This window comes from Thalia democratica, chromosome 8, assembly GCF_965202585.1.
Source record: "Thalia democratica chromosome 8, ktThaDemo2.hap1.1, whole genome shotgun sequence".
In the NCBI taxonomy this organism is placed as follows: domain Eukaryota; kingdom Metazoa; phylum Chordata; class Thaliacea; order Salpida; family Salpidae; genus Thalia; species Thalia democratica.
Window position 1 is genome coordinate 31465855 of NC_139172.1, and position 21693 is coordinate 31487547.

Sequence of the window (21693 nt, forward strand, 5' to 3'; positions counted from 1 at the left end):
TACATATGTTAGTATTTTTTGATGTTTACACCCAAGTTCTTACTACCTGCATACTGACTTCTTTGCCTGTGCAGTAATAAATCTGTAAAAACTTATCAAGCAAACCGTTACGCAACTGTTTTCTGTTCAACCCAATTTAAAATGATTCGGCGAATGTCGCAGCAAATGGTAATGTGTTTACCCAAATAGGTGTGGTTTACGTGCGAAATTTCAACAAGCAACCTTGTTAGAAAGAAGAATAAAACCGTGTATTAAACATTCGCTCGATGTTTGTTTAACATTTTCGCCTACTGTTGTTTATGTAAGATTTTATGAAATTTCTATTTTTTTAATTATGTGATTTTTTAATGTTTATAGTAAGCTGGTAGTGAAGTTATTAAATTTCTCTTGTTTAGAAATAAAATAAGTTTAAAAAACAAAAGAAATATGTTGATACAGACAAAATAAATAGATAAACTTTGACAAGTTACAAATAAGAATTTTGTAGATGACCTTTTCTCTTGACAGATTGATTAGCAAAACAAATGATTGTGATATTAAGATAAGTTGTTTGAATACAAACAAAAACAATAATGACAGTTGATTTAAACAAAATTGCGTTATGAATACAAAATATTCAATACAAACAGAAATTTCCTATTTTTGTTTTGTAAGTATTTTTGTTCATTTTTTTTTCTTGCATTTATAAATTTAGAAACTGAAAATTTCTAGAAAACTTAAATACATGGCCTTTAAAATTATCTTATGTTTTATTTATCCAAAAAAGTCAGTTTTTATTTTTTAAATTTAAACCAGCATCTTATGATACTTGGAGTACTTTATCTTCACTATCAACATGTATACATGCATGTTTTCTATTAACTTGTCTGATGTTTTTCTACACAAACAATTAAGCACCAACACCTACTACCGCCATCGCAGCAAGACTTTTTAAAACATTTTAACTTTCAGTTCACAGAGACACTTTGAAGTCTGCAGACAAAATGACACATTTCATCGTGAATTTAAGCCTTTCTCCACGATGCGAAAGTGGGAACACCCAACTTTGACTTCCGTTTCGCATGGAAGCGGAAACGGCGTTGTCACGGCAACTGCGCATTTTGACACCCATTGTAACTTCGTCTGGGAAAAGTGCAGCGGAAAACAAAAGAAGGCTTGGTGACGTCATAATAAAAAATAAGTCTCGAGTTTTCTGTTGACGGCGCAAACGTTTTGGAAAGACCTCGAGTGTGACGTAATGATAACTTTGAGATGTGACGTCATAAAAGGCTGAGTGTCGTTGCAGACATTAATGTAAACTGTAAGGTTATTTTTATCACTTTTTGTTAAATTTTACTCAAATGTGCATCATAAACTATGGAAATGATACACGAAATATTAAAATTAAGGTTATTATTTGCTTTTAATAAGTAAAAGATGATTTACATACAACTTTAATTTCTGTCTCGTCTCATAAAAAACCAGTGAGAAACAAAACTCGAAAAGGTTAACTGGTTATAAAAAGTAACAAATCATTTTTCAACAACGAATTTTTTTACGACTTATAATAAATTGCAGTTATTAATTTTTATCTCTGAGCACAGTAGGTGGTCTCAAATCAATTATATACTAAATCTTGCAACCTTGAACATTTAAAAAACACATTTTTCTAACTTTTTATATTTCTAGAAGTTTTCTGAAAAACATCAAAATAATTAAATTTCACTTTAATAGTTTTTTATTAGTATTTAAAACATTTTGTTTAGCTAAATGAGAAAAAAATGTATATATTGCATTTTTTGTAATGGTAAAAACTTAAAAAGTTTTCAAGTATATATGTTATTTTATACTTTAAAACATAAAGCCTAAAGCTAACATAAACATTTATAAAACATAAAAAAATATTACTATTCAATACATAAGAAAGTTTGTAAAACACAAGGCTTATTTGCTCATATGAAGATAAAGATAAAACGTATATTTTTTCTTGTAAAACTCAAGTTAAACTTTTAACAAACAAAAATGACAAGTAAGAACAAACATTTACTTTGAAAACTAAAAGGTATGACAAGATAGAAGTTATAATAAAAGTTTGCAAATTTTGTTCTTGTTTAAATACAGCTGGTATATTCTCTCTTTATTGTCTTAACCTATTTTAAACTACTAAAGTTATGTTGTTATATCTATTATAGTCTTTAAAAGACTATATAATTTTTGAATTTAATTTAAGCCACTCATCAAAGCGCTTTCAACACACAGCAATCAAAGCTAATCCACTTGTTTGTCATTTAAAATTTTCAGGATTTATTTCGAATTCAGTAGCGACAATTCTTAATCAAGCATTAAGCTTTCCCACGTTAGAATAAGAGAAATTAATTCACCGTAAAATTTCTCTCATAAAGGTCATGCCATAAAATGAATTCAAATGCATGTGAAATGCGCTATTAATAAAGTTGTGTTGCTTTATACATTTACTCCTAAATTAAATTAGAGCGATTAGTCCAAGGTGTGTAGTCTTTAACTTAAAAAAACAGTTGAGAAAAAACAACAAACACGCTTGGGAGAGTTTATTGCACCTTAGTGTAACACAAACTTAAAAGACAAAGATACAATGTTTTACAATCATACTCTTTTTGTTTGAACTCAAATTTTGTTTTTGTCTTCCATCACACAAAAGCGTTTTCAATGAGTTTTCTTAATTAAAACACCAAACTTCAAAGGACACATTCAGCCTGAGCGCCTTGTGAAATATTAACGCGTGTTGTGGGAACACGCTGCAATTTACACTGCAAATTGCCACAATTTTCCAATAAAGCGGCGAGAATCGTGCGATTTCGATTTTAATAAAAAGTTTAGCGTCACCGTGATCTTTTAATGCAAATCGTTTCTGACAGTTTGCAAGCAAAAAGGTGTGAACAAGAACAAAAAGCTCGTTTTTCAATTACTTACGCGAAAACTTTCAGCGATAGTGATTCTAGATCGGTATCTCATGTTTTCAGAGTTTTTCATTAAACGTTTCTGCGTATGTTATGTCTTAATATTCACTGTTTGTTTTTGTTTTGAAAAACAACCACTAATTAGTGAACTGTATTCATGATTAAAACACAGATAAACAGTTTACATTAAACAAAGCTTACAAGGGTCATACAAGCATTTGTTTTTATTAAAAAGTTCATTTTGGTGCACTGCAGCTTTCGAGCAGCCTGAAAATCAAACCCAGATGAAACAAATTGAAGATTAATCATAATTAAGTTGACGGTGCGACATAACAAAGTTGAAAATAAACAGAAACGCGAAAGTGTGACAAAATTTTGTTGGTAATCCATCGCCTTGAAAAAAGACCACACCGTTTGTTTTAACAGATTAAAAAAACAGTCTGATTGGGTAATTTTTATAAAAGTTAAAAAGGTTGAGCTGTTTTAAAGTCGCACCTGGTATGAGATTCCGCGTAAAGTTTTTTTCTAATTTGCTGTCATTTATTTTACACCATTAGAGTTGAAAGTTTTTAACGACTTCTGAATTGCGCTTTTTCATGTTGTCTGAATACTTTCACGAACTTGATTTTGAGACTGGAAACAGACGTTTTTTTTTATTGGTTTTTGCCTAAAAACAGACTTACACAGACATTGTTTTAAACTGTTACTTTAATTAGTTTTATTGATCTATGTTGTTTTCAATTGTTTTAATGGCTGAACGCATTTTTTTTGTTTTATTAGCGGTTTGAAACAACTATAAAAACGAAAATTATCTCATTTACAAAGCGATCAATAACATCGAAGTCAACCGTTATTTTTGTTACTTGTTAATTATAATTTACTGCAACAGTTGTTAAATTTATTGCTTGTCTAAAACGAGTTTCGTTAATAAAATTTACAAGTAAAACGACAAGCTCATTCAACTAAGGTGAGATTTTTAATGTAATTTTCATGTGTCTCATAAATTTACGCAATTAAAACAGCACACCTTCTTATACCTACTGAAAAAGATGCACAGATTTTGCAAAACAGGCGTAAAACGATTTGTTTTGTTCACTAATGCAAAGCAAAACAAGAAATCGATTATTAAATTTAATGCAGCAGAAAAAACAACTTTTTTAACAAAAAAGAAATTTCACGCCAATGATAATTAGCACAACACGCCTAAAAAGCACAAAAACAAATATTTCTGACCTAATTATTTTCACGCTGAAAGAATCTTCAGAAACTAAAAAACTGCTAATTAACAAAACACTCCCGTCCCAACCAATTAAAAAGTCAGAAAAGTGGCTCAAACTTTTGTTAGGCCTTTGTAATTATTCGATACTCTGACCGTGTCTTGGTCGCCTTCCAACAGAATCGTGATCAAAGCGGGCGACTCAGACGGTAATTAATTTGCTTTGTTTCATTCATGCTTGTTTTGATTGGAGTCAATTTGTCTTGCTTACGTTTGCTGAAGTACAACGTTTTAACATGAAATTTGTTATTTTTTGTTCACAAAAAGTAATGTTTTTTTAAACATTAAATCTACCTATTAGTGCTCTTTACGTTGTTTTTTTTTATCTACTACTGTCAAAACTTTTTTAGGTATCTAGTTGCTACATTTGACAGTATTTTTTTCCAACTCTCGCTTCAAACGCGCCTTCAGTGCATATTTTGAACTCGAGTTTTCACAACAGAACACTTCACAGACTGCTTTCACAAAGCGGAAGAAAAGAAACGCTTTTGTTTGGGTGGAGTCGGCAAAAGTTTAATGAAAGGTTGAAGAGTGCAAATTAAAAAGGAAAGTTTCAAGTGATCGCTCGAAAGGTGAAAAAAAGTAGTAAAAAGCATTTTGAGTTTTTGTTTAGTTTTTTAATGGTTTTTTTTTTTCATCAAAAGTTATTACCAACATGTAGCAATAAGTATTTTTTGCCTTTTTTAATAATTTTTTCTAAATATGTACTTATAGTTTTACAATATAATGCTTCAAATAAACTACGTACGGTGCCTAAACTTTATAGGTTTTCAACAAAAAGTAATTTTTTTGTTTGAAGTGTTTTCAAAACTGAAATAAGACAACTGCCGACGAAAAGATGCAAACAAAATATTGGATCCTGTTTGACCTTTTATTAGGAAATTAATTTAATTTCGCGTGTAATGTTATTACGAACACGCCTCGACACGGCAGCGTCTGAAGACGACTTTGTTTATTTCAAACTGAAGCTCAGACAAAAAGTTGTGCCGAACAGGTGTTTTTTTTTTGCGAGCCCACGAGTGTCATCGTGAACACAAAAAACATTTAGTATTGTGCACTGAACAGCTTTTTGTAAACTTTTCTTTGAAAATGCTCAGTATATCATACCACGTGACTTACAAAAACAGCTTTATTATTTTTTCTAAAGAAAAAACTGCTGACAAACAGGCTAATTACTTTCGGCGAATTGAGCCAAAAAATTAGTGTTGTTTTGGATTTGGACTTGGAAAGGTAATTATATAACGATTAGCGGCAGCTCTGAGGTTAATTGTCAATTTAGATTAGACAGTTAAGAAAATATTTCGCTACTGTTTTGTGCACTGGTAAAAAAATGTAATCGTAGGAAAATTTTAAGATTTTTATACTTGTATTTTTTTATAATTATACGACACAAAAAGGTTTAGTTTGTCAGAATTATATTTATCAGTTCATTTTATCTCAAGACAAACACAATTTGAGAAAGTTCATACAGTTTTATAGCTTGTAAAATGATTACGAAAAAACATCTACTAAGTAAACAAAAATTAATATTCTTTAAGGTTTACTTTTTAAGTATTAACTAATTACAATACATAGTTAAAAAGTTTTTAAAGATTAAAACAAAAGTTTTTGAAGATTTTTTTTGTTTTGCAACCAGTTGTAATAATATTAGAGTTAACTGAAAATAAATCAGGTTATTCATTATACCTCGGAAATAATTAATTGAATAATTTACAATTTGGAACTTAATGAAAGACTAGAGTTTTCAATTTAGAGATTACATTTTCATATGGCTTTTAGATAAACACCAGTTGTAGTTTCAAAGTACGCACTTTTGAATATTTTAAAGCTCTTTGTAGTTTTTAGCAGAAACCAAACACTTAAAAAAGAAACTTTATTTTCAAAACGTTTAAAAGTTACACTTTCATAGTCTGTATCTAGTTTTATTTAAAGCAAAGTATTTAAAAAAGGTAAACTGATTTAAAGAAAACTAAAACGTTGCATCAAAACAGCTTAATGTTATCTAAACACGGTATTCTAACCATAAAGTTTTCTAAAAATATTTAATTAGCCTAACTTTTACACGATTAATTACAAAACCTTTATCAAAGGGTGCGTAGGAAGCAGGTTGTCTTTTCGTATGAAACATTGCAGCAAAGTGGTATTTACACATCACTAATGTGACATTCTGAACAAAGCGCACTCGAGTATTAAACAAGCACTCCACTTGCAATTGTTTGCTATTTGCCACGAAGGATAAATAATATTAAAATTTGGTATTTTAAAAAGAACGTAAGTTGCAAATAAATGTCATAAGCATGTTAAAAGCGAGCATAATCTTCTTAAAACTGTTTCGTTTGTAAGAAAAACTATCAGTTGTTACTAGCAATGTTAAACTGAAGAAAAAAATAACAGTTGGTAAATAAAAATTAGTGGTAATTTCACTAAATTTTCACAATGTGTTTTGCAATATTTCTGCTTAAAAGATGCAGCAAGAAAGTAGATAGATATCCATTTTAGCGGGCCAAAAATTTTCAAAGAAAACTTAGTAGGAAATGTATTGAAAATTGAACACGAAATTTGCAAGGAGATTAGATTTTGTTTTGTAGCGGCGGCAAATTAGCTTTGAAGTTGAAAGGTTCTTCCCCCCGTACAAGAAACCTCAAATTGGTAACAAGAGACAAATGGACAGGAAAATTTTTGAATTTATATTCTTCATTAACTAAATTTTTGTTTATGTCTAGAACATTACTTCCAAGTATTTTGTAATATCAATTACAAGGTTTTTGTAAGTCCTTAAAAAAATTGCAAAAACATTTAAACTTCTTTTCTGGTGGATAGAATTTGATATCTAATTAAAAAAAGTTTCTTTTTCCTTGTAATAAAGACTCGTTTCTATGATTTAAAGTTATTTTATGCAACTTGTCTGTTCATGTTAACTTAAGTTTGTAAAACCAAAAAGAATAACTTTTGAAATAGAATAAAATATTAAAATATATATTTTTAGTGGGAGTTTTTCACTCCATTTTTTGAATCATCCACATTTCAAACAGCTACAAAACCCCGTACAAAAGTTCTTAAGCCATAAAATTGCGCACAAGTCGAAGGTGGTTGTTATATCACAACGAAAACACTTTTCTTGCCATTATTGCGTCACAATGCCAGTAGTAAGAAGGCGTGCCGCTCGCAGAAACACATCAAATGTCGCTTGAAAGGAATTCTTTTGAAATGTCAAAAATAAACTGTTCTCTTGCGCACCAGTTTTAGTATCCTTGTTTACTTGGTGCAGTTATATTTGTAAAAATGTTTTTTAACTGCCTTATAAACAAATTGTTAGTTCAACAGTGTGCCTCTTTAAGTTTGCATCAAAAACTTTATCAATCAAATTCAAAGTTACCACAGTTCAACAGGAAGTAAATTATTTTAGCTTGGACACAGTATCTGAAATTTAAAGTTACAAGCAATTATACACTGCAGTTTGTAAACATGCACACTCGCACAAACTAAATGTTATCTCAGCGCTGATTGCGGCGAAAATGCGAGCAGTTCCCAGGCGGGTTTGAAAATCAATTAGCAAAAAGTTGATTTTATTTTTATCTGGCAGCCGGCCATTCGACCAGTTTTTCCACAAAAACTTTTTAAAACAACAAAAAGCGCGCCAGAGTTGCGCAGGTGACTAAATAACTTCTACGACGGTTTGCTTTGCAAAAGAAACTTTCAATTCAAATGGCAACCCCCTTTTTAATAACAAAAAAAAGTTTCAACAATCTCGTAAATAAGAATGACTGTGTTGATAGTTTCACTTTTTCAGAGTGAATTTAATGGCAAAATGTTTACTTCTGTTTTATTTATTTGAAAGTATCATAGACAATTATGGAAAAGGACCCTAAATATTTCCCAGAAAACTACAAATTTAGAACCTAAAAGAAATTTCAATACTTAAAAAAACCTGTACTGTACAGCCCAAAGGAAATTTCAAAACATTTTATTAACATTAAAAAACTTTGTTTTTACTTCAATTGACAAAAGTTTAGCTTGTAAAATTTTCCAGCCCTGTGTGAAGTTTACGATTTCCAAACTAAGTTAACAAATAAAAAGTTTTTGTTACGTCACAGTAACGAACCTGCGACGATGTCGTCAACGTCTTCCAGGTTTTCCAACGTCACGTGGCTGAACGATGATGTCATAATCAGCTTGTCGTTGAACTTCCTCAAAAAGAAAATTTTCGTGTCGCCCACTTCGACCTGAAGTGTTTATTAGATATCAAACAAAACAAATACATAAAGAAAAAATTTTGGCTAAAAATTAAGTTATTCAAGTTTTTAAGTAAAATTACTTCATAGCTGTAGTTTAAATAAGTATTATAACTTGTACTGCTTTTGACAGGTAATTTAAAACAGTATTTCTAAAAGTAAAGTTTTCTACTGATTTTTAAAAAATATCAAACAGTTCACAGTTCCTTAAAGTACGAGTTGTTTTTTATGAATTTTCAACATCAATGTTTTTTTCATACTAAATCATAGTTTTTTTGAAAACTGATATGTCATAATAACACGAGACATTTGCAAACAGAAATTCTACTTTTTCGTGTAAAACCGAATTTAATAGGTAAAGTGATCTTTTCAGTGTGACAAAAATAAACGCGAACCTTACATTACTAACTGAAAATATCTTGTTGCACTGTTAAAAACAAATTACCTAAATGCCTCTGCAAGATGCAAGTAAATCGTTTTAGAGTTAAACGCGGGCTTACGTTAAAATATTTTACTGGCCATTATGAGATTACTTCGCGAGACTTATAAGTAAAAATTATTGTTGGTCCAACAGTAAAAAAAGAAGTCAGTTAAGGCTTGTTTTAACAGAAAGAAACTTTGTTAAAATATCTTGCATTCCTGCATGGTAAAACTTAAAAAATTCGATTCAAAAAAAGCTTTTGTGCTGTTTTTGTAAACAGTTCTGCTTTTATTAATACGACAAAACTTAAAGGTTTTTAATCTACTAAAAGCTAAAAACATGACTTTTAAAACTTAAAGATATGTTCGAAAATTTATAAAAAAAACATACATAACTTAAAGTTTAAAATAACTTATCTGACTTCAAAATTTAACAACAAGTGAAAGAACAAACTCACGTTTGATTTACAAAGTTTCTTGTTACCGAACCCGGCTACTTCAATGAAGGAAGCCGACATGAAACTGAAAATATCGTCCAAGTTTATCGAGGTCATGTTTTCCAGCTCCTCACTTCCCTTCAGCACCCTCCACACCTTCAAAAAATTATAAAAAATAATGCGAACCCAGGACACACTGTTTGTATCTTTTTATAAACAAATTAGTTTAGAAATATATTTTTGTGAGCGTTTCATGTAGAGGTTGTAACAAACAAGGTTTTTAAAATAAAAAACTTCAGAGAAACTTGAATTTACAAACAACAAGCTTCTTTTTACTGGTGTTTTCTTCCTACTGTAAATATTTTGTTTGTTCGTTTCATTTCTCCTAAAAAGAAAATAAATAGCACCACGTTAGTTAAGTATTTACAGAGAGTGCAAAATAAATATTGTTCTGCTTTAGGTATTAGTTTGAATTTATTTTTCAGTTTTCTATCACTAACAGTTCTACCATAACTAAAAACAGCTATTTAACATTTAAGAATAAAAAATTTTTAGTTATGGTTATTATTTTTAATTCTGCTGACAGAACAAAACTCCAACAAAAAAATATTTTCTAAATTTTTTAATCACAACATATCTTCTAATAATGAAGCTATTTCTATGAAATTTATCAAAACTTATTATCATAAGGTTGTAGATAATTAGTATCTGTTAATTTATTTAAAAGTTTAAGTTTACAAATGTAGAAGCAGAAGCCTAACACCATTAAAGGTATGAAAAAATTTATTTCAATATATATAAGTTGTAAGTAAAGAAAGAACTTTATACTTACATCGAGAACCAAAAAGTCGTATTGAATATTTAAAATCTGGGTTAAGTCGCTTACAATTATCTCTGTACCATCTTTAGACTGGTAAAGTAACCAATTTCATACAAATTTTAAACATAAACAAATAAATAAACATTTAATCTTACAAGCCCTTCATCTGACCGAGCTTGTAACTGGCCTGTAACGTTTTCTGTTAATGAAATGTTTACATTAAATTACAACAATAGATAAGGCATTAATGAATTTCGCAAAGCTCATAAGTTTAAAATCATGAAAATTGGTATCCTTTCAACTACATTAAAATCTTGATAAGCTGTTGTCAGAATGTAAAACTTTGCAAAATGCACAAAACATTATCAAAAGCTTTCTAAAGCCCATAAAGTTGAAAACAATAAAGTTTTACAGGGTTGCTGGCTATTACCATGCTATTTTGGGAGCAGTAAAACAATTAAGTGGTAAAGCAACTGATGTAATAAAAAGAAAATCAGTCATGGCGATTAAGGAAACCTAATTGTGCTTCCTTAATAAAACCGAAATTTTTCTTAACTTTATACTTCAAAGAACAGGTTTACATTTTTTTTTTGACTTAATTTCAACAAAAACTAGTTAATAATTAAAGGATTTCCACTTGCTTTTAGTTTTTACTGATAGGAAAAAAATTAAACTTGCATAATCAATTTGCTATTTTCTATTACTTTAAAAATCTAAGTTTTTCTGAAAAATATCTACAATATTTGTAGTTCAATAAATATACAAAACAACAACTAATAATCTATCACAAACAAATTACATTAAATAAGTAAAAACTCAAAATTATCTCTTTAAACAAAAAAAAAATTGAATAAATTATATAAAGATGTAAAAAATACGGTCAGACAAAATAAAACGTCTTATAAAACACAAAAAAAAAGTTTTTAATCATAATATAAGACTAGCAAACAAAAATAAATGTAACCATGGCAACCAACCTTTACGGTGCAGGGGTAACTCCCCGCCCTGATACCCTGACATTTCTCCACCGTCCCCGTCGCCACCACGTGGCTGTCCCCCACTTTCCGGTTCAAACCCTCGTCGCGGCACCTCTCCGCTCCCAAACTCGTCATCACCGCGCGTTTCACGTGGGACTTTCCCGAAGCTGAGAGGAAGACGAAGAGGAGAAGGGACGTGGTTGCGATTGAGCTCTTCATTTTTAACTTGTTTGTTCTTCTTGTTGTTGTTTTCAGACTTCAGTTGAATTTCTTCATGTCTCGTGAATTTAAAATTTATATGCTTTTCGTTTTCGAGCAGTGTTCTTGTGAACTATTTATAGCTGAAATTGTTATAAAAATTTAAGATCTGCAACATATCATGTCTTGCTGAACTTGAAACTAAAGTTTGAGACTTGTCTAAATTAAGCTTATTTGCTGTATTTATAAACAATTAATTTTTTTTAAGAAGTTTTTGATGCAACAGTTGTTTGAAAAACACATTACATTCCTAAATTACTTCTATTTATTATGGTACAGCTAAATTTCTACAGTTAAAACAGAAAGTTTTATATACTTGGAAAATATACTTTGTTTTTTTAAGTTACAAAACTTTAATTTTGTTACTATTTCCTTTTAGTGTTTACTAAAAGTTTTTAGAAGCTTGATATAGAATAGTGAAGAGCTTTTATGATTATCTAATATAACAGTATATATCAAACTAAACTTATTTTCATAATAAATGAACAAATATACATATGCATACGTATCATTGTATTGAATTTTTTTTTTTCTGTTTCATAGCTTTTTACTGCGCAGTAAAACAGAGTTTATCTATAATTCATAAGACCAGTCTGTAAAAGCTTTTTTATTCTCTCAACACGGCAATACTTCTTAGACTTTCTCTAATCTCTATTTTTACCAGATAAAGTAGAGCCTGTTCATTACAGCTTAAAATTTAAAACTTGTTAAACAATGCCATTCTCAAACTTCTAAACAAAAAAAAAACCGCTAGAAACAAAAACTGTTTAAAATTAGCTGCCCGAAAAAAAAATAATGCTCTCAAAAGTGCAACCGTAACTTTTTCATATTTCAAACACACATTAAATCAGTTTCAAAGATTTTTCTCACATGTTGAGTATCACAACTATGAGCACGACCTACCATTGCAAAGTGCCGAGGATTGAAAACTCAAGGCGGCTCGCTTCACCTGAGAGTAATTCGCCGGTGGTGTCTCTCGTTTTCTCTCCGGCGACACCCGCCGGCAGACGAGCGTTTTTCCGCCTTCTCTCGTTTCCTTTCTCTCGTTTTTCGGCGCCGCTTTGAACTTTCCGCTCGCTTTGTAAACAATCGCGCGCGATTTCGAAAGAAAAATTGTAAGAAAAATAAAACAGCCGGTCAAAGAAACGTGCCTACCGGTTTTAAACAAAATTGGTGCACGTTTTAAAGCAAAAAGCTACTTATGCTTGAGCAATACTTTTTCGTTCTAAAAGTAAAATAACCAAAGTTTTGTAAATCAGCTTAAGTAACTAAATTATCAATAACATCGACTTACATCATTTATTACTGATTAAATTAGTTATATCAGAATGATTCTACCATTATTATAAATATAAGTAGTATAGTTTATCACTACTTTTAATATAATCATTAAAATGTTGTAATACAGTCGTATCATCACAACTTCTTTTTTTTATTTTTTTTTTTTTCAAGCTGAAAAAAGTATGATAAAATTTGAAAAATCAAATTTTTTTTATAACTTTTTTTTTTTTTCAATTGTAGCTTTAAATATATATTCACATTAATTCTACCTCATATGAATTAAAGATTGTGCAAAATCTAGTTTCTTCGGCATCTAAACATTTTTTCGGCTTGACATTTGAACGTAATATAATATATTTGTATAGAAACAAAAATTGCAAAGAATTAATTGATAAAATATCGAGTATACTAACTACTGTTCACGGAAATTTATTTGTATTAAACTGAACTTACAAGCTTTAATTTTTTCTTTTAAAGTCAACTTGGTATAGTTTGAAACTGCGGTAAAAAAAACTCGAAAGCTCAAAAAAAAAATTGAAAACTGTAAGAATGGGTACTGAAATAAATAATATTTACACAAAGATCAACTAAAGTTGAGTTTTGAGTTCGAACGTGAGTTTTAAGTTTATTTTGTTTTTTTTTTCTCTTTTAATCTCGTTTTCATCAAAAGTCCCAAGAAGTCTGTATCAGTTTTAGAAAATTGCAAAAGCAGAAGCCTAACAACAAACACTGGTACATTATTTTTCTATTCGAAATTATTTAATTTTTTGATATTTGTTTACCATACCTGTTTCTAGTTTGTAAACGAGTTTAAAAAGAAATTATCTATTTTAAATCTTAAAACATTTTATATTAGAGTATGTTTCACTGTTAAAGTGTTGGTCAACAACCAAAACACGATTTTGCTTAGGTGTTAAACGATAACTAATTATAAAGTTTTTTATTTACTCTTTAGAACGGAATGGCCTATTGGCAGCCTTTTAAAACTAACTAGTCAATTTTATCAGAATAAGTTGCTTGCTTGCCGCATTGTATAGAAAAAGTTTTTCGCTTGCCGCAGTTATTCAAAATAACATCAGTAAAAAGTATAAAATAAAATTTGAGACTAAACGTGATGAAATATACAAATGTTAAATACTAGTTAGAATTACTGTCTACTGTACACCAAATTAAAATATGGGCTACTTGTAACTTAATTATATTATTTTTGATCATACGATACCGAATTTGGTCCACATTCTCATACTCATGTAAATATTACTAAGTACATTGACTTCTTATAACATGCTGTAAAATAAAACACTATCCTCTTTAAAAACTTACTTAAAATATATAAATAAAGCAAAGAAAATTTGAATCTAAGAAAAGTTATAAAATAAGCACTTTAAAATGTTTCGTAAAGTGAACATTATGTCCTGGACAAGACATTAAATTGTATTTGTTTTGTGTGATTCGATAACTGACAGTTTTTTGTACACCAAGTTCTTTGACCAAACTTTTTGAGCGCTTACTTTTTTGTCGTGCAATGAACAATTTGCATTTATTGATTAAGTTTTAGGGGTTTAAGATTGATTAATAGTAATTAAAGTTTTTATTTGTTAAACTCAATGTATAAACTTTACAATTTCATATAATGTTAAGTAACTATCACGTTTATGCAAGGCAAATCAGTGCATATTTAGTTTCAAAAAGTAATTAATCTATACAATTTAGACTATGAGTTTATTACACGAACATTTTTATAAAGTTCTCTTTTTTTTTGAAACAAAAATACTACAGCACTGATAGAGGTAAAATTTAAAGCATACTGTTTTATCATTAGAAGATGATTTTTAGTTTAAAGCACAATTATCTAATTAGTTATTCTTCCAAAAATTCCATTTTCCATACTAAATAGTTAAAAAGTATTTTGCTAACTTATTTTAGTTGCACCGCGGTAAACAGTTTAACTCTTGTTCTGTTTTTTTTTTTTGCTCAGTTTTTTAAATAAACTCACCGCCACTATACATCAAAGTGCTGAAAATTCTCACCAGTTCTCAGCTGAACTAGAAGTTCATCATACTGCAAATAACTGGGTAACATATTAATATGGAAACAAGAAGACAACTTGCTAAGAAAGTTTATTTAAAAGCACGCATACCGTTCATGTCTGAAAAAGCTAAGAAAAAAATAATTTTTTAAATCGAACTGTTGCGTGATTTAACTTTATTTTTTAAAAGATGTAAACCTTAATCTAATAAAAATCGAGAACAGTTGAACGGGGACAAGTCTAATTTGTATAAAATACGCAGGTGTCATGACGATGAGTTGTTTGATTTCATGTTGTACGGGGATAGGTATGGTTTAAGTAGAAAAGCGGCTAAAATCAACAAAACAAACTTTTCGAGGAACCATTGTTGTTTGTGGTGGTTGTAACTCTTTCGATGAGTGGAACAATGTTGGAAAGACGTTCTAAGAAACGGTCGATTACGGCCAACATTGTCGAGCGTGGATGCAGTCACAGCTTGGTTTCAACAAACAACAAGATATTTGTGATGAGTGGGCTTATTTCAAGAGTTGCGAAGTTTAAGACACAAGTTCTTAGAAGTTTGTGTTTGTAAAACAGCAACCTCGTTCTATGAAATTTAATTTTTTGTGCTAAAACCGGAAACTGTTTTAACGGGCAACAGAGTTGTTGTGCTGAGGAAGAACTCCAAGCAGTATCTGTTTATAGTGTTCATAAAGCCAAGTGATCAAGAAGTTACAAAAGAAGAGAACAAAATTGCTCGTCTGAAAGTACCTCAAATATTAAACTTCATTCAGAACGATCGAAGTAATGTTTGCAAACTTATTGAAAATAGCTTATGCTTTTTTTTTTGCGTAAAAAGAAGATTTTGCTGGAGCGGTTGTATACCTTAAAACTAGATAGTGCACTAAATCGTTCACGATAATTAATTTTTATTTGATTTCAACTCTTTGTGTTTGTTTTTATTAGTCTTTTTCTTTATTTTTATTTGTATTGTTTAAATCATTTGAAAAAATAGTTTTAAATTAGAAATATAAACAGTTGGCCCGCAAGAATTTTTTTCCGTTTGAAGACTTTTTTCAGCCCTTATTAAAGTCTGCCCAAAGCTGATAAATGACTTACAAAATTCAGCAACCTTTATTCTATAAAAGAAATTTAATAGTAAATATCAAGAAAAAAATAGATCTACCATCTGATAACCAATACAAAAATTAATTTGGTAACAATAGTTTCAGTTAATAGTTTACAAAGTTTTAAAAATCTTTGAGTCGATAATAAAATTAACATTAATTAATGATGTTTAACTAACGAAAATTTAAACACAAATGGTTACATGGTTACAAAATTTTCTATAAAAAATCTTCTTTAGTTGCAATTCAATTATACTCTTGAGTCTTGACTTCTTTAATTCAAATAGTTTTCAAAAACTATCAGGAACAAATTTTGTATCAATAGGACTATTTTTAAAATAACATGTCTCTGAAAAATAACTTTACAGCTTTTTAAACTTTGAAACTAAATTATGTACGGTTTACTATGCAGCTTAGTGAGATACACCAACAACAAGACATAAACGTTTTAAACAACTGAATTATTTATATGCGGAAAAAAAACAGTATCAGTACTCAACAGTGTCTTTTAGCGGATAGTTATTCACTCAAAAGTTTTATTTTCTGTGCATTTTTAAAAAATGTTGTCTGGAGATTTTTATACATCATTCAATATCGAAACTATTAATTCGGAATCTTTAATTTTGTAAAGCTTTTTTGTAGCGATAAACGTTTAAATGGCTATTTAATAAACTAAAATTCGATTTGAGTCTTAGAACACAAACTGTTTTATTATTTTATCCAACATGTGTTTCTAAAATAATAAACCTTAATTTTAAAAAACTAAAAACTATTTACAGATTACATAAAAAGAATTTTTCTAACTTTATTTATACTATTACCAGAATAATAAAAACTATATTAATTTTATTATTAAAACTTTTTGTTGTTTACACCAACTATTTCCTTTATTATATATATTTCTAGTTTTTCATACGTTTTTATAATGCTATAATCTTATCAATTAAGTTAAACAAAAAACAAATATAATATATTCAAAAATACAAATAAAGATGTAGTAAATCACAACTTACTTAACGAAAAAATAGCACGATGCAGTTTACATCTAAATCTCATAACTGAATATAAATTAAAAAAATATAAAAAGCTATGATAGAATTTACACATGAAAAGATCTATAGTGTACACATTAGTATGTTATACAATTGAAATAAAATTTTCCAAAGATGGCAATATTAAAAAAAAATAGACTTTAATGACAAACTGTAACTTACTTTAAAAAAGAAACTTTAAAAAAAAGTCTAAATTAGTAGCTTGCTTTTAGACTTAGTAAGCACTTTTTTGTTGTTGATAATTGTTTAACAGTTAAGCAACTGAATACCTTTGATAGACCCGATGTTTCATATAAATGTTTATCTTATGTTTTTCGAAATAATTTACATTTTCATAACATTGTTAGCTTTACAACATAAAATAATTGGCCATTTTGTTAAAAAAAGATCATTATTTTGCACTTACGCGTTTCTTAAACACAAGTAACTGTACCTTGTACGAGAGTTTGAATATAACGTTTGAAAAGTATACTTTACTAAGTAGTAATGCAGTTACAAAGTACTAACACACTTCTTAATTTACAGACTTTATTAAAACATAAAGTAACGCTTAAAACTCTGTAGACAAAAGTCATAAGCTAGCAGAGTGTTTTCATATTACGTACTACTTTTTATCTTATTAGTTTTAAAATACCTTTTAGTTTTTTAACACTCACTGATTATTTAAGTTTGTAACATAGTTGCTACGCTTTTAATTTTCAAAATCTAAATATTTGGAAAGATATAGATTTATACTTTTTAATCGTCAGGTCTCGACAAATTACGTTATGAAATTAACATTATGCAATAATATTAAGTTTTTTCAAACGCTGTACTTAAAGAAGTTTCATTTATAACAGCTTTCTATAAAATATTTTCTGCCAATAAGTTCTCTGCTAAGTATCCTAGAATCCAGTTTTCCCAATACGGTACAAACGCAAATTATCCCACTATATTCTGCTGGTCAAACAGCTTATTTACAAGTTAGGGTTTTTGTCAGAATATTTTTAAACTATATACCGTTGATATAGTTTATAAGTTATCCATAATAAAAATGCCTGTAATTTTGTTTTCTTAACTAGATTAAGCTTTTTTTTTGGGAAGTTTTGAATACCTAGTTTAAGTGTGATAGTTTAGTATGTTACACATTTATATTAATAAATTATCAATTTTATTTTTAGAGATTAGTCAAATATAAATCAAAATGGTTTATGTGATATTCATAAACACTCAACTAAAAAAGTTTGAGTTGACTTATTGTTAGATACACTTAAGAAATGTCTTAAGTTGCTGTTGTTGTGGAAAACTAATGTTTTGAAATGTAAACACCTTTTTGAATTATGTTTTAAAACTGAAATGATACACAACTTGAATTATAAAAGGTTTTATAACTTTATTAGTCATTAAACTTTATAGAATTCCAAGAAAGTTAAAAGTTGTGTTTGTTAAACTTTGTCTTCGTGAAATTTATAAAATCTTATAAAGCTGTTTAAACGCTTCTGTTATTTCGGAAGCTTTTAGTTTCGGTTTTAGTCTTATACAATATTTAGTACTATATTTCGTTTACAAGATTATTTTATATCTTACTGAAATATTAGATATCATTTTAGTTATTAAAGTTTTTCATGGTTTATTGTACTGTATATTTTAAAACAATTTTAGCTTTTATGCATTACAAAACTTTTTGAACACCAATTTTTAATTAACTTTAGTATTAATGATTTATTAAAGTACTCCTATGGTTCAAGAATTTAAATAAAACAAAGACAATATGTATAGATATAGATATATTATCAAAGAAAAAAAAAACTTGATTAAAGTTCTTAGTTATAAAATTTCGTATAAAGTTTTCAACTAACCATTTATTTTTCACAGAAAAAAAAGTTCTGTGTTTACAAAGGGTATATGGCCATACTTATTTTCAGTATATATAGATATGAAATTTTTAAACTAAATTGTTGTTTTGTGTCTAACAAACTATACTTACGTATGAAAAACAAACAGATGCATCCGTTTTAAAAGCACATAAGTATTTTCAAAATGCACGAAACTAGAAAAATTATAGTTTTAGTTAAAACAAGAGCTCAACAATTTTAGTAAAAAAAAATATTAATAATGCTTAGTAAATACAAAAGTAAACTTTGTGGGGTATGCAACTCGATGACCGAGATGTCTTTTTGTGTATCCAGGTCCTTGAATCAAAAAAATTTTTGAGAAATTTGTTTTTGTTCAATAAACCTCCTTTGTGACTTTATAAAGAGTTAGGTGGGTTAAACTGTGCCACTAATTTGCATATACCAAAACAGGACTAACAACAACAAGATGTTAATCATGTTACTTTTAGCTTTAGTTTTTTTCAATTTGTTATATATTTTGTTAAGGTGGATTAAGGGTAAAGGAACAATTGATTAAAATTAAGGAAAATAAATTAAAAACAACACAATTAACATGGTTTAGATGTTAAGTTATCATGTTTTTAAAAATTTTTTCGACTTATTTGTTTTATTTTTGGATAAGTTTGTATAGGGATAAAAGTGTATAAATCAAAAAACGATGTTTAAAGTAACATGATTAAAGTTTTAAAGTTTATTGAGAGAAAAAAAAATCGCTCAAAGTATTTGATCCTACGACCTGGTGTAGGTAGAACCTTTCAGTTAACGAGTCGCACACCACGAATATCTTTCACAAGATTTTTGAAAACACCAAATTTAAACACAAAAATTATCAAAATTCATACTAAGTTGAGCATAAACGTGATATTTCTAAATAAAATTTTGCAAAAAAAATTTAAAGCTACAAATGTAAATGTTTAAAAGCTGTAAATTATGGATAGTACTGGTCATAATCTAGCAAGCATTGAGAACTTAAGAGTTGAAATTCTTAAAATTTTTTAATTAACTTTTATTATTGTTGAATTTTCTAGTGGCAGGAGTGGTAAGTATATATATTGCTAAGTTGTTAAAACAAGAAAGTATATTTTCTGTTTTGAATTTAAAAGAGTGGAAAAAGTTATGCTAAAACCTATACAGAAATCAAAATATAAAAGTTTATTTTCCTTTTTAATACTTTAACGCTAAATAAAGCTGAAGCACCAAAATTTAATATATTAAATAACCAAGTATCCTACAAGTTTTGAAGTTAAACTGCGAACCTTAAAAAATGTAGAAGAAACTAAAGTTTGACTTCTAAAACTGCTTTAACCTAACAAGCTTATACAAACTTAAGTTAAAGCTAATGAAAAGTTTAGTTTATTATAAAAAGCTTAAACTTCAAAAATTTAGCAACATAATGTTTAATTAAAAGCTTTAATGATAAATTTTTTATCTTTATCCAGCAAAAATGTCTAAAATATGTCCTGTAATTATTTAGGTTAGTAGCTTTAAAAGAAGGGTCAGCAGACTGCGGCCCGCGATGTACTTTTCAGCTAAATACATGCTTGAAAAAAAAATAATTGTGATAAAAAATAAAAATTAGGACAAAAAATAATTACTAATGCTTATGTTTGTTAATTTGATTACATTTTTAGTTTACTGTGTTTTTTAAAAACTACTTTTATACTTTTTTTCAACAACTGCGATCGAAGGAATTTTTTTTTATATTGCGCGCTTTTTATAGAAAAATTGGATTTTTGCTTATAAAATACTGTCGCCCCTTGTTTAGTATAAGTAATTTTGGTTAAACGATTGTTTATCACGTAACAAAAACGTTTTTCGTACGCAATTGAGGTCCTGTCAAGCAATTGGTTTTTAGTTTGTTTTTAATGATTCGTAATTTTACTAACAGTTAGCGTAAAATATCAGTATTTTTATTTTAAATTTTAATTACCATTCAATTTAACTATGACTTTGTTTAATTTTTTTATAACATATAGTTTGTAAATTATAATGACTTTGTACAACTCTTTACCTTTAAATGTTTTAAACTTATAGCATTTTTGATGTAGTAAAAATTATTTGAAAGTTATCATTTCAATTTAGTACTATAAAAACTGTATTTTAATAAATTTTATTTAAAACTAATTTTAATTAAATGTTGATTATATTCTATACACAAGTACACAAGACTATTTTTTATAACCTTGTATGTTTGTTCTAAAGTAGACATCAAACCTTGTAAGACAATTTTAAATTGCTTTATTCAGTCGACAGTTTAAAATTTGCAAGTAGTAAACTTCAAACTTAATGTTTCTTTTCCTTTAACAAACATTTAACAAAATTTTTACGTTCAGCTGTTTTTTGTTTTGTTTAAAATAAATAAAAAATTCTCCTTATTAAAGCAAAGATGTTTTTTTATAATCATATGTTTAATTTTAAGTTTAAATAAAATCAAACTTTTTGTTATGTTAATAGAACACTATCTTTAGATCAAAATACTCATTTAAAGACTTTACTGAAACTAAATTTTATTTAGTTACTGCAAACTTTTTTCTAGTCAAGGAAACAATTAGGTTACTTCATAAATGCAAGGTAAACATGTAATTTTGGGAAAAAAAAACAGCAGTTTAAAAAGCAGCTGAACCAGTCGAGTTTCAATTTAGTTTTATCGAAGTTGTTAAAGAAAAGGGTTTATAATACCAACTCGATCATTGGACCACAAGCTTTCGGTAGACTGAGACCGGTTTCGTCCTGATAAGGACTCATCAGTCAGTCACAACCGAAAAACTTGCAGTCTTCAATCTACAAACGGTTTATACATGCAAGCATAAATAAACCTGTTCTGCAGACTTGTGGTGATGTTTATGTTGATTGTATTAAATACGAGCGTACCAGCTGTCTTGCCTTGTGGACAATGTAGTGATGGTTGCACGGCAAAAGACAATGCTGATGTCACTGAACAATGCCAGCAATCGGTTGCTTCATGCTTGCATGTCTAAACCGTTTTAGATTGAAGACTGCAAGTTTTTCGGTTGTG

General features: G+C 28.5%; 1 protein-coding gene across 1 annotated transcript in view; it reads right to left on the reverse strand.

The window, feature by feature from the left end:
- LOC145843140 (agrin-like) overlaps window positions 1-11413 on the reverse strand; it is a 38771-nt gene extending 27358 nt beyond the window's left edge. Inside the window, exons 1-3 of the mRNA XM_082950601.1 lie at window positions 11078-11413; window positions 9302-9436; window positions 8294-8414 (exon numbers count right to left, since the gene is read on the reverse strand). Coding sequence (XP_082806727.1) covers window positions 8294-8414; window positions 9302-9436; window positions 11078-11296 — 475 coding nt within the window. The 5' untranslated portion in view covers window positions 11297-11413. The remainder of the gene's footprint in view (window positions 1-8293; window positions 8415-9301; window positions 9437-11077) is intronic.
- Window positions 11414-21693: the final 10280 nt, after the last annotated feature.